This window comes from Petaurus breviceps, unplaced genomic scaffold, assembly GCF_028583685.1.
Source record: "Petaurus breviceps papuanus isolate PSGF00001 unplaced genomic scaffold, PetGlider_PUasm1.0 214, whole genome shotgun sequence".
Lineage (NCBI taxonomy): Eukaryota > Metazoa > Chordata > Mammalia > Diprotodontia > Petauridae > Petaurus > Petaurus breviceps.
In genome coordinates this window covers 17,488,629-17,502,346 of record NW_027185863.1, presented here as the reverse complement: position 1 = coordinate 17,502,346, position 13,718 = coordinate 17,488,629, and the positions used below count along the sequence as shown (strand labels likewise).

Here is a 13,718-nt window from a genome sequence, read left to right as displayed (position 1 = left end):
ATTCCAATGTGAGAAGTAGAGACAGCAGATGAAGTTGTAAAGGGACTTCTGTTATTTAGAAGTCTCTGTGGCATGGTAAAAATGTTCTATGGGGATGAATTAGCAATGTAGCTTAGAAGAAAATTAGAGATTTCTGATAGGATTATATAAATTTTGATGGCATCTTCTGTTTAAAGGCATTTTCTACATGTGAAGGCAAAAACCACTATGGCTCAGGGGCTTTGGGTCTCCCCAAAATTCATTCATCATCCCATTGTCTTAGTTACAGATTTCATTGTGCCTTTCTGTTGTTCAATGGTTATTATTCACTCTTCATTGTCTGCTGAGGAAAATTAAAATTACCTTGTACGCTAGAAGGTCCATCTCTCCAAACAGTTCCTACGTTGACTTGCTATAGTACCTGGAATTCCCACACTTAAAGCTATTCCCCTGAATTCTTCCTAGCTCTCAGGACCCTTCCAACAATTTTTCATACTCTGATGCTTTCAAAAGTGCACCTGCCAAAATGAATCTTTATTTGCCTTTATGCCTTTCCTCATGTGATGATTAAAAAGGTTCAAGAGATATAGTTTCTGGGTAATTTAATTACTTTGTGAATAAGGCCAGCATACCAAAGACTATCATAGTGGAAGGCTCACAGTTTATATACCTTTCAAAGAGTAGGTGTTCAATGAGGGGCTGAGAGTGACATCACGTCACCCTTGGACAGAAAGGCTCATCTCTATATCCAGATCGCCTTCCAGCCTTGAGCAATCAATTCAAAGCCTGAGAAGAACCCATGACTACTCTATGTGCATGGGTGCTGAACAAGAAAGTTAGTTCAATCTCTATATCAGCAATGTCCTTCAAGAGACTGAACATTTTAAAATTAGAACTTGGGAAAATGCCTCTGGATATCCCCAAGTTATTGGTAATTAATAATCACTGTTCTCACCCATAATGTTTCTTGTTGCTAACTGAAAATTAATCCATAATAATATATTTCTTTTCTCTTTTATAACATATATATTTTATCATTTTGTTTTACTGCTTGAGAGAATCTGAGATAATAATAATAAGGCAAGTTTACTTACAATTTTAAGGTTTACAAAACAATTTAATCATATTGATCCTTTAAAGGGTTTTAAATATTGTGTTGAGAGAAATAGAGGAAATAGTCCGTGTAACAAGGTCCTGTAGATGATAAGAATGGAAAGGATAAAAGTGTAAGGGTTAGTCATGTCGAAGAAAAGGGCCACTTCATCTCCTAGCCTTTCAGAGAAGAGAATGAGTAATCCTATGAAAAGCTACCTCTCTGCGTCACAGGATTCCAAAAGCTTTAAATGCTCCTAAGTGCAGAAGAGAGGACTGTCCAAAGGGTGTAGTTTTGGTTAGGTTTTTTCTCATGATAATAATGCATATATGTATATATATATATATATATATATATATATATATATATACATCTTTATCTATAACCATTAACATCCTTGAGTTTTCACTGGTAAAACAGTGTATATGCTGACTGAATAAGTCAAATCATTGATCTCTCAACAATTAACAATGCTGTTTAAAGAGACCTTCAAGTTGTCACAAATAAAATTCAGAATTAATCATCCTGCTTCAGCTGATACAAGAAATGATTTTCTTTTTTTTTTGTCCTAAAATCTTGTAGGAAATATAGAGTCTTATTTTATTAGATGACTATAGAACTACAGTGAAGAACTTTTAAAAAATGTATCTGTCAGGAATTGATAGTTTATTTTAATGACTTTATGAGATTTCAAGTGAATTGTTCCTTAAACAATTGGCATAGTGTGGGTGTCTTACAAGGTAAATAATCAACTGGCTCTTGAAATTTCCACTATTAAAAAATAAGTCACACTGCCAGAAATGTCATCCATTTCAATTTTTTAAGAAGGAGGAAATATTTATAAATTTCTCTTAGGCATCCATGGAAAGACAATTCAGAAAAGTTAGTCACAGAAGATTCAAGAAATAACTATCTTTTCAATTTTGTGTCTACAATTTCATATGATCAAGTTCTACTTGTTTTTATTGATAAATGGGATGAAACTACTGTGATATATGCTGTATCCACATTCCACATGGAAGGTTTTTGTTTTTTAATTTTAAGAGAATATCATTACCCCTTAGAGAATAGGTAATATGCTTTATTAAGGTTGAATTGATTTAAAAAAAGATGTTATAATGTCTTTCTTTTTAGTTGTGATTCACAGAACATGACTTTTGGTTAAATTTACTGGTCCTTTATTTCCAGCTCTTTTGGCACAAATGTAGATCCACTTGAAATATTTATGAATTGGGACAAAATGGTTACCCTTCATTTATTTGTACAGGGTGGAGTATTTATACTAGTCCCACTCCATTTATATTGAAACAGTTAATGAAGCCACATGGTCTCCTCTCTGACTTATTGGTTCTTTGAACAACTGAATCATTGTTAAGTGTAGGAAATTATATTTCTCTAGCATGAAACAAAAGGAGGAAAAACAGATATCAGATCTTACTAGGAAACATAGAACTATTGCATTTTCATTTTTATCTAATTGTTGAAAAAATGAAATTGTTGAAACATAAAAAAGAATAATTGAAGTTTTCAGGAATTTTTTGAACATGTTAGAATCATTAATACATGAATATTATAAAGTATAATGTTACAATGAAATTAAGTCTGGTTTTAGAGTCAATGGTACCTCAGTTTCCTAATCTTTAAAAGGGGAAAGTTACAAACCTATAAAACTATTGATAATCTGCCCTTCCATAATTCAGAAAATAAAAGGAGTCTCTATTTTTATGGCACCAAATTACGGCTCATCTTTAAAAACTGATTCGGAAAATCTTCTTCTGGATGTCTTACATAGTTTTGAATAAGGAAGCATTTTCTTTATGCTAGCAGATATGGAGAATTTCTGAAGGCCTGATGACATAGAAAAGTAGGAAATGTCAAGTCAGGGAGCAGTCTAAATGCTAAGACTACAATTGTATTAGTTAATGAATATGTAAAATAGTTTTTTTTTCTCCCAGATAGAGACATACATTGGAACATTATGAGAACTGTTCTAATGGGGGGAAAATATTTTTATACAGGAGAATGTGTTAGGAAAGGGTATTCAGCTAGCTGGAAGAGATGATTAGTGTTCTTATTCAACCATGAAAAATGGATTTGGGATATTCTGAGTAGCACTTTGCCAATTACTGTATAAAGCGATTTGTTGGCATTGTGATCAGAGGAAGGGTTTGTGGTATAAAACACATGTACAAAAATATGAAAATCATTTGGGCATCTATGGAAGTCTGAATCTAGTCCTTTTTTTCTTTATTTTTCCTTCTTACAGTGTGGGTGGGGTGTGGGAAGGGAGGCCAAGGGCTCAATGTAGGTATGGCAATGCTAAAAACCCGGTCAGTTAAATCATTGAGAAAACTTTGGAGTATAAGAGCTACCTGCAAAGAAATGCAAAATTCAGCAGTGAAGAAAGTGTAGCAATAATGATATTAATAACACTGTTGTTATTATTATATTATTAATTGAATTACTCATTCTGTTTCTCCTATTTCGTTGGTATGGGATTGCTCCTTGCCTTTGAAAATTATAACCCCTCTGTGATTTGACAGTTTTATGAGTTGATGCAAACAAAACAATAATATGTTAGTTATCATAGTAGTTATATTGCTGGACTTGGAGTCAGGAAGACCTGGGTTTAAATCCTTACTCATACCCTTACCAGCCACATAACCCTGGACAAGTCATATCTCTATGGCTCTGTTTCTTTATCTGATAAAATGAATGACTTAATGATACTTAATTGGACTCAATATTTAATGTCCTTTCCAACTTTGAATCTATTATTCCTGAAAAAAAAATCCAACCTTCTGCAGATAAAATTACTTAAATTTAGATAGGTTGGCTTCAGAAGGAGAGTTGGCCACTTCAGTGGTATACAACGTCATTTTAGAATTGCGAGACCTAACACAGACCCTTCTATTTTCTGAAAAGACCTTTAAGAACCCAGCGTCACTTCTTCCAGGATGATATTGAATTAGAGATTTAGTAGAAGATATAAGTAATTATATAATCAGCTAATAAAATAATAACAATAATATCTTATGTTTATATAGCAGTTTAATGATTAAGAAGCACTTTCCACAAAACAACCATTTGAAGGAGGTAATTTATATTGTCATTTTACAGATGAGAAATCTAACTACTTTGCAGTTATCCTAATCATTCAGAGGTTCATTGTTCTAGAGATGGAAGGGTCTTTAGAATTTACCTAATCCATTTCCCTCATTTTACCAATAAGGAAACTGAATCTCATAGATGTTCAGTGATCTTCCCAAGGTCATTTAGTTATATTTCCTTTATTTATTCTGGATAATAGTAGAAAGATTACCGACTACTTAGATAACCCTTACTGAAATCTGATCTTTGTGACATCGAACAAGTCATTTAACCAACTGGGACCTCAGTTTCCTCATCTTAAAAATGATGTGGCTGGACTAGATTGGCTCTGAGTTCCCTTCCAAACCTAGATCTACGATTCTCTGATGTAAACAGACACTTAGTTTTTAAAGTCAGTATAGAGCAAAAAAAAAAAATTACTTTCAATGATTCACTTCTGTAGTAGATTTATCTGTCTCAAATGAAAGCTATTTATTTTAGAATGTCATTTAAGGCTATTTCTCTTTCTTCCTTCATATCCAGGCTGGAGCCAATGTCCTATTGCAGGATGTCAATGGGAATATACCACTAGATTATGCTGTGGAAGGGACAGAGTCAAATTTTATCCTTTTAACCTATCTAGATGAAAATGGTAAGATTATTTTTTCACTTATATAATATATTGGTGTTTTTATCTCTGTAAGAGTATTTTCAGTATTGATATCTCTTTTTTGCCACCTTATTGGATTAGGCAAATAGGATAACTTCTTTATCAATGTGTGTGTGTGTGTGTGTGTGGTTTTGTTTGTTTGTTTTTGGTTTTCACTGTTATTCATTATTAGTTTGTTCATGAGGGAAGACTCCCAATCTAAGCAAAGCAGTAGCAACCCAGAAGACCAACAGTGGAAGGATATTTTATCAAGCATTTACAGGCCATAATTGTTGGGACTCGGTTTGTAGATATAATGTTTTTCCACTTGGAGGGAAGAGGGCAAAGGAGGGCAAAGTGAACCAGGACAATTGGATTTTGAGCTAATAAGAAAATAGCTGCCCAATGGAGATCCTTTTGCAAGTGGAAACGCCTAATATGAATTGCCTTAAATTAGGGCAAATTGTTCTGCCCTAAGTCAATAAATCTCTATTTTCTGACATCCTGAAATTCAGTTCAAAAGACTTGACCGGGTATGTTATGGCCCAATCTGATTCAATAAATGCTTATTAAGTGCCTTTTATGTTCCAGATGTTGTTCTAATCATTGGCAATACAATTAACAGAAAAGAAAGACAGACTCTGCCTTTATGGAGCTTTTAACCTAAAGGAGTAGACAACAAACAAACAAAGTAGAAAAACAGGTGAGGGAATACCAAAGAGTACCTGGCATCTTGTTCTATGGAGATGAAGCCAATCAGAGCAGCAGGTGCAAAGTGGAGTGAGCCTAGTTTCTGCCCTCTATAAAAGAAAGCATTGGGAAGAATTTATACTCTGCTCTCCAGCCATCTAATCAAAGCAGAGAGGAGGCCCATAAAAGGTGGTGTCAATTAAAGTTTGAGTTAACAAGCTTATCCTGGGAGGGGCATCTTGTTCTATGGAGGTAGAACCAGGCATAACAACATTGACAGAGCAGTTCCTGACCCTTTACATTTTGCAACTTATAAAAAGTCAGGTGTTTATATGCTGAAATTATGCATAATATTCCAAATAATAGCTACATTTTTAAAGCTGGGAGTTGTATGAAGTCTAGATGTTTTATATGGCACCAGATTTCAATCCAGCAGAACTAATTCTCAAGGTACAGAAACTTAGCATATGTGTAACCTTGAGCAACCAATCAATCAACAAGAATTTCTTTAGGATTTACTATATGCCAAGCACTGTGCTAAAAGTTGGGAATGGAAAGCCCAAAACCAAAAAAGTCCCTTTTTTAAAGGACCTTCCATTGGGTAAGTCATTGAATTTCTTTGGATTTTATCAAATTTGTGAATTGAACAGGCCTTTGTCAGTTCTCCAAACTGTAAAATGGAAGAGGAAGTATAAGTCAACTCAATGACCTCTAAGGGCCTTCAACATTAAGTTAAGGAATCATAACCCTTTTTGTGTGGTGTTTTTTACATGTCTTCCCTCCTCCCCACTCCACCCCCATCATTTGTAAGAGAGATAAAGATTTTTAACAATGTTATATTTCTCTATATGACTACATAGGGCTCATGAAATCTAGCACTTAGAAGAGTACAGAATATCCACCTCATTACTCACTTGTGCTTGTCCCCTCCTCCTCATTATTCTGGGAATTGCTTAGGATAATAATAATAATCTGTACTTAGAAGGCTTTAAAAATATAGCCCAATTTAATTGTAAGAGGAAAAAGTATTATTACATTCATTAAAATAATGGGAAACCACACTGACCAAGAGTGTCTTTTGAAGGTAATTCAGTCAAGTATTAAAAGAACAAGAAGTGGAGAAGTAGTCAAGACTCTTTGACCAAATAAATCCTTTACTCAATTCACTTTTTCCTCTTTCCATAACTCATTTATGTTTTCTTTCCTATGTGCTTAAAAAAAGCATTTATTCTCTCTCTGAACACCTCCTTATACACTACCTTCTTGCAGATAGAATACATTAATCATAATGGGAATGAAGCTTGAAATTATGCAGATTTTGCTTTAGAATCTTGAAATTTGGCAGTTTGCAATTTTTTTCTTGCATTTCATAATGGTAAATTTGAACAAAGTATTTTGGCACTTTTAATTTCACAGTGCTAGTTCCATAGTTTTCTGCTTACCTTTCCCTTCCCTTCTGTCTTTTTAACAGCTACTGTTAATTAATTATTCTTTGAAAAAAGAGTCTTCACTTACCAGTGGATTAGAGTAATTCATTAACATGGCTATTTAATTTCATTGTGGGTTTGATTATATGTATATCTTTGTTTCCTAGGTATTTAGAAGGTTTTATTTGCTAGGTCACCATATTATTTTACTGTAGTAAAATCAATATTATGTATTTACCCAATGCAAATTACCCAATAATGAAAATTAAGTGATATTATATCTTTAGTTGGGTTTTTGGGGGAGGAGGGAAGGATTAATGAAGGTAAAAATGAGAGGGAGTTGATGAAAATAAATGATTAGGAAAAAATCCATCACAACTCTGGTTGTCACAGTCAGTTTGTAAAATAAACATTTGCCAGAATAAATTCAGCCTCATATATCTTTAATTTTTAATTTTGTTTATACCATTTGTTATCATTGTTGTAATGGTCTCTGCTGATACCATCCATCTGTTTCTTTCCTCCATCTAATTCACAATCTGGCTCTGTTTCTGTAAGCTCTCCTCCCACTTATTTGCATCATCTGGAGTTACTCTTTGCAAATTCTGTGTAGTTTGATTTTTGTTCTGGCCTTCTCATTGGTGCTCTTTTTTAGGGAATACCTCTCTGTTTTGACTATGTGGTTGAGGTCTCCTAGAACTTATGACCCTAGTAGAGATTTTTGTTTTGTTTTATACTTTACTTTCATATTTCACTTTCACATAATTGTATCATCATTGCTTTATTTTAATCTTTTAATTTTTTATTTTCCTCCTATATTTCTGGGTTCAATTATTGTCATAGGGTCAGAGATAAATGTGCCAGGAGGTCAGTGAAAAGGTTGGTGACATGGAACATCAATGGTCACAAGTTCTAATTGCAATGTTACAGTTTGTTGACTGAATGAAGATGGAATAATCAATTAACCTTAGTCATCACCGGGGTGTCCTGATCTGTAATATGAGATAACCAAGGACGCCTGTTTGAATATTTAATGAATATTGTATTTCAAATGCAAGACAGACCACTTGGCCTCTGAGGAAAGTAAATGGTCAGTAAAGTGGTCAGAAGTAGTAAGGATAGTTGTGAATGATAAAGAGGGCATAGAAAAAAAAGATTATTAATATCTGAGTTGTGCAGATTAAAGATTAAGTTGTTGTTTAGCAGGAGATAATACATAAAAATAACACTGGAACTTGTGTTTCTTCAAAGTAGGATTAAATAAATATATCCTATTAAGAATTTTGTTTTGACATATGAAAGTATTTTGCATTTCCTTTTATTTATGAGAGAAAAAATAGAAGTAACATATGCAATAATATATTTTCCAACTTCTTGCCTTAAGAAGCTTTTGTAACCTATGGATTCTGCCAATATCTTGAGCCCCCACTGGCTATGTATGCCTCATTTGTTAGGATCGGCGATTAGCACTTGCAGTTCCATTTAACCACTAGACACCAATTCACTTTTACCTAAAGATATTTACTACAGACTTAGCCAAAAAAAAAAAAAGGACAAAACATATAAATATTTTCCCCAAATACGTCTTAGGTGTAATCTCTTCTACACTAATAGTGGCCTCTGAAAATACAGTCTTAAAATTTAGCTTAGTTACCACTTGGCATTGGCCCTACCAACTTCATGGCCAGATCTGAGATAGACGCCAGTTCATACTTGTTCTCCAGGATGTCCAAGCTACTCCAGGTGCAACACCTGGTCTTAATCCTGATTCCTGGTTTCCAAAGGCTTACTCTGCCAATGGCTGAGTCTCTATTTCCTTTGCTCAACATTATAAACTAAGTCATTACCATAATCTCACAGGAACAAATGAGGTAAAATGACAATACTTTTCAAATGCTTCCACAATCAATAAAATAGCCTCTTCTTCAATTTATGATTAGTGGGGAGGCAGTGGAGTGGATAGAATACTGGCCCTAGAGTCAGGAGGATGTGAGTTCAAATCTGGCCTGGAACACTTGACACTAACTCCCTGTGTTAACCTGAGCAAGTCATTTAACCCCAATTGCCTTGCCAAAAAAATAAATGTGATCAGTTAACCAGAATCAGTTATAGAATGTCAATGCATGCTCCACAATCTTTTTATTTAAGCTGTTTCCTTTACACATAATTGTAAATCTTCCAGAAGGCTCTTCACAGTGTATTCCACATGCAGATACCATTGGAAGTGCTCAGGCATGCGCCAAATTTCCATAACATTATCATTCTCTAGAGGTAGCATCTCACAATAAAAGAAAGCTGTCATCAGGTTCAGAACAAATCTGGATTTCAGTCCTATGTGTGCCACATGTCTGGGTGACTTTGTACTAGTCATTTAACCTAGTAACTCTCACAGACTAAAAACTGCAGGACAGGTGTCAGTTTACATTCAGAGAGGTAGTCTCTACACTGGAAATCCCTTCTGTCAATGAAATCATATGTCTAGTTTTGTTTTTCTTTTTAAACCTATTATACCAAATGTAAAAAAAAAAGTAAATTAGTTTAATCTGGGGGGGAAAGGGCAAGGACATAATAAATAGCCAGTAACCCTTATAACAAGTGATTTATAAATTGCCTTGCTAACTTGATTAGTTTGTTGATTTGACCAAGGAATAAAATATTTCAATGCTCACAACTTCATTGCTACTAGAGCTAGATAGCTAGAACAGTGAATAGAACACTTGGCTTAGAACTAGACCTGCTCAAATCTGGCCTCATGTACTAGGTGTGTGGACCTAGGAAATCACTTAGCCTCTGTCCTCATTAGTTTCTTTAATTGTAAATGGGGATAATAATAGCACCCACCTCTCAGGATGGTTGTGAGAATCAAATGAGATAATATTTGTAAAGTACTTAGCATAATGCCTAATAGGTGCTTTAATTCATCTAAGGACCACTGATAGCATGGGCAATTGAAGACATAATTGAATTGGGGCGAAGTAATTGAGGTTATAATCAGGAAGGTCACAAGAACAAACATGTCCAAAGATTAACGCATCTTTCCCCCTATATACTCCCTACTTCCAAATTTCCCTATTTCTGTTGAAAGCATCACCATCCTTTCATGACCTCAGGTTTATAATCATGGCAATATCCTCAACTTATCAATATCCCTCACCTTACATATATAATTAGTTGCTAAATCCTACTTATTCTGTCTCCACATTTTTCCCATTTGACTTCTCTTCACATTCAATAGGTCTTTGGAACATCTTTTCTAGTTTTTTGCAATGACCTCCTAATTGGTCTTCCCATTCCATTCTAGTCTATTTACTGCTAACAAAGTAAAACTCCTGAAATGAAGATCTAATTATGAGAATACATTATTCAACTAAATCCAGTGGTTTCATATTATTTGTAGGATGAAGTATAAGCTATTTAGCTCTTAAAGTCCTATCCAACCTGGCCCTAACCTAAAATATCATTGCCCTTCTACACTCTGATCTTTAACCAAAGTGACCTTGTCTCTCTTCCTTTGATATGAGAGTTCATTCTTCATTTCCATTCCCTCTGCACTGGCACCTAGATATTTATAGAGGAAAAACACCCTACTATGGGCCTCAAATATATGCAAAAAATAGAGATTTTTTTTGTACTACCTCATGAATTCAATTTTGCAAGTAGATGAGTTCCATTTTCTACTTTTACTTTTCTTATAAGTTCTTATTTTACCTTGTCAGTTTGGGGTTTTTTAGTGTCTAAGTTTTAAAAACATTTTAAAATGATGTCCCAGGTGGTAACTAAGAGTTATTTTCTTGACAACTTTATGAGCTACTGCATAATGTATTTTGCAACATTAGAAAAATTATGAAAATGATCAAACTTTGATGTGGAGAATACATTATATTCATCTACTTAGAATCAGTTTAAAACATGTGAGCAAAATCTGCATGAAACAAGAAGAAGAAATAGGCATCAAAACTTTAGACCACTTGTTCAAACTCATGAATTTTAAGATGAGGATACAGTTACGATTTTTTTACCTTAATAGATTTCATAAATGTGTCTTAAGCTATCTATATTTTTTTGAAATGGCAAATGGTAATTGTCCAGCCCTGATACATGTAAAGAAGTTTTATATTCTTTTATTCCTCCCAAAAGAGATGACTTTAAAAAGACTATATTTAATAAGCCAAACCATTCAGATACCCATGCATATCTTTTATTCTGTTTAATCACTTTCTTTCTCCATACTGCTAAAAAGAAAGGAATTTAAAATACCTTCAGTGTGGTATACATATCCTTTTAATTTTTTTAAAGTTCAATTGCTTGAATGAAGTATGGAGATTTTTTTGCATGTAACTTTGATGAGTGACTTTCTTGCCATTCTCTCTTGCACCCAACATGTTCACCATGTTGTTGACATACTGTAAACAAGTGCTCATTTTAAAAGTTTACTTCTAATTTCCTTTATAGCAGCTCTCTTTTATAAGTTTGTAGGGAGTAGATATTGTATCTTTATAGTATCTTCTACATAGAAGTTTCAATGAAATTATTTTGTCATGCAATTTTTGCTATTTAAAATAGGAATAAATGTAGGTATAGGAAATGTGTGTCTTTGTGTGTGTATGTGCATACACACATAGACATTGATTATATGACCTCTGATTTCAAAGTATAGACTCCTCTCACATGAAGAAATTCTCCCTACTGATGCAGTTCAATAGTTTGTCTACAATTTATAGTCTTACAGAATTATCCAGGCCACTGAAAGATTAAGTCATCTGATCAAGGTTATTCAGCCTATCAGAGGTAGAAACTGAACACAGGTCCTCCTTCTAAGGACAGCTCTCCATTCACTGCTTTATCCCACCTAATCAATTTAAACAAAATCAACAAATATTTATTAAGCATTTACTAGATATAACACTGAGCTAAGTGCCAAAAAGACTAGAAAGATGACAGTCTACTTTGCAAGAACAGTCTACTTGTGGAAGTATAACACATTTAACCCTAGTTCAAGTAACTATGGGCAATGTCAACAACTATAAGACAACAGTAGCACATAATGCCTAAGTAAAATGTTTTTTGGTAACCAGTGGTCAGAGAAGTTTATGTTTTTGGTTTTGGGAGGGTTTTTTTTCCTGCTGCTTGAAATATTCTATTCCTATCTCTGTCTCTTGTTCTCTTCCATACAGGGGTGGATCTGACCTCACTTTGCCAGATAAAGCTTCAGAGACCAATGAGTATGTTGAATGATATAAAACAACTCTTATCATCAGGAGGAAATGTAAATGAGAAAAATGATGAAGGTGTTACCCTTGTAAGTTGAAGTATTTTATTCAGCTATATTATTTAAAGAATACTTGAATTCAATAGACATTAATGAGATGCCTAGCACACCCAAAGTATTAGGGTGAATACTTTATTATTAATATAATTAATATTAATATTTGTTTAATATATTAATAATAATAATTAATAATGACATAATATAATAATTAATATAAATAAATTATTAGGGTGAACACTGTGAATACAAAAACAAACAGGAACATATTCTCTATCTTCAAGGAACTTATGGTTTAGTAAAGTGTGTAAGAGAAGCAAACATCTATGAATGATGCAAAATAGAATAATATAGAGTCAAAGAAGAGGTTTAAAGAAAGTGCTATAAAAGTCAGAAAGATTAGAAATAAATTTCAAAATGGAAAACCAAAGAAAATTTCATGGGAATGGTAGTATCCAAGTCTAATCTTAAACTGAGAGATTTCAACATGAAGGAAAGTATTCCAGACTGAGGTATGGACTATATAATTCATGGAATTGGGATAATGCAGGACAAGATCAAGGAACAACTTATATAAATACAATTAGCTGGAAGGTGACTGTCTTAAAGACAGGGTAAAATAAGAATGCATTGGTAGATTGGGGTCATGTTGTAAGGTAATGAATTTGACATTTATCCTATTGAATGTTTTTTACTCAGGAGACTGGTATGATCAGAGCTTTTTGAATTAAAGAACTTGTTACTATAGAATTACTAAATTAGATATTAGTTTATAATATTAAAAGCTTTCTCTGCACTTATAGTAAAATTATACTCTGCATTTAGCAGTGTGATATTGTAGTGGCCAAAGCCAGAAGTCTATCTCACTGAAAACAAATATTCATTGTCAGTTTTATTCTTCTGATTTTTACTTGTAAATACTTCTAAATATCTAGTTCTCATTCAAGCCATCCCCTGAGGTTAATGGCTACTCCTTGATATTGAAAGTTCTAAATTTTTGTCAGTATTTACAATTTTTCTCTGTACCTGGTTCAATAAGCTGAGAAAAGTGGGCAATTAGTGCCCAGTTTTTACTGGATGTTACAGCATATTTTATGTCAGATTTTGGTAAGATATTTTATCTTGTTTATCTTCAAAAGATATTATATACTAAATTAATATATCATTTGACAGAATGATTCCTTTTGGAAATGTATAGTGCAAATGATGAATTGGTGCCTTCTTTTAGGACTTAAAGCTGAAACGTCTCATATTTGTTGTCTCTCCCTAGTGGAAGGTGAACTCTTTGAGAGCCAGAATTTTCTTGGTTTTCTATTTCTATCCCTAGTACTGAGTATAGTACTTAATGGCTTACTTTTTCACTTGCTTTAATTTAATAGTCATTTAATAGTGATTTGACTTTTCAGGGAAATGTCTTGAGTCATGACTTTTGGTAGTCTATATGTTCTTAGATTTCTAAGATGTGACACTTTCTGATCATATATATATATATATATATATATATATATATATATATATATATAT

General features: G+C 33.4%; 1 protein-coding gene across 1 annotated transcript in view; it reads left to right on the top strand.

Moving 5' to 3' along the window:
• Window positions 1–13,718, top strand: part of MYO16 (myosin XVI) — an 871,975-nt gene that overhangs the window by 306,109 nt on the left and 552,148 nt on the right. Inside the window, exons 5-6 of the mRNA XM_069094125.1 lie at window positions 4,706–4,814; window positions 12,103–12,227. Coding sequence (XP_068950226.1) covers window positions 4,706–4,814; window positions 12,103–12,227 — 234 coding nt within the window. The remainder of the gene's footprint in view (window positions 1–4,705; window positions 4,815–12,102; window positions 12,228–13,718) is intronic.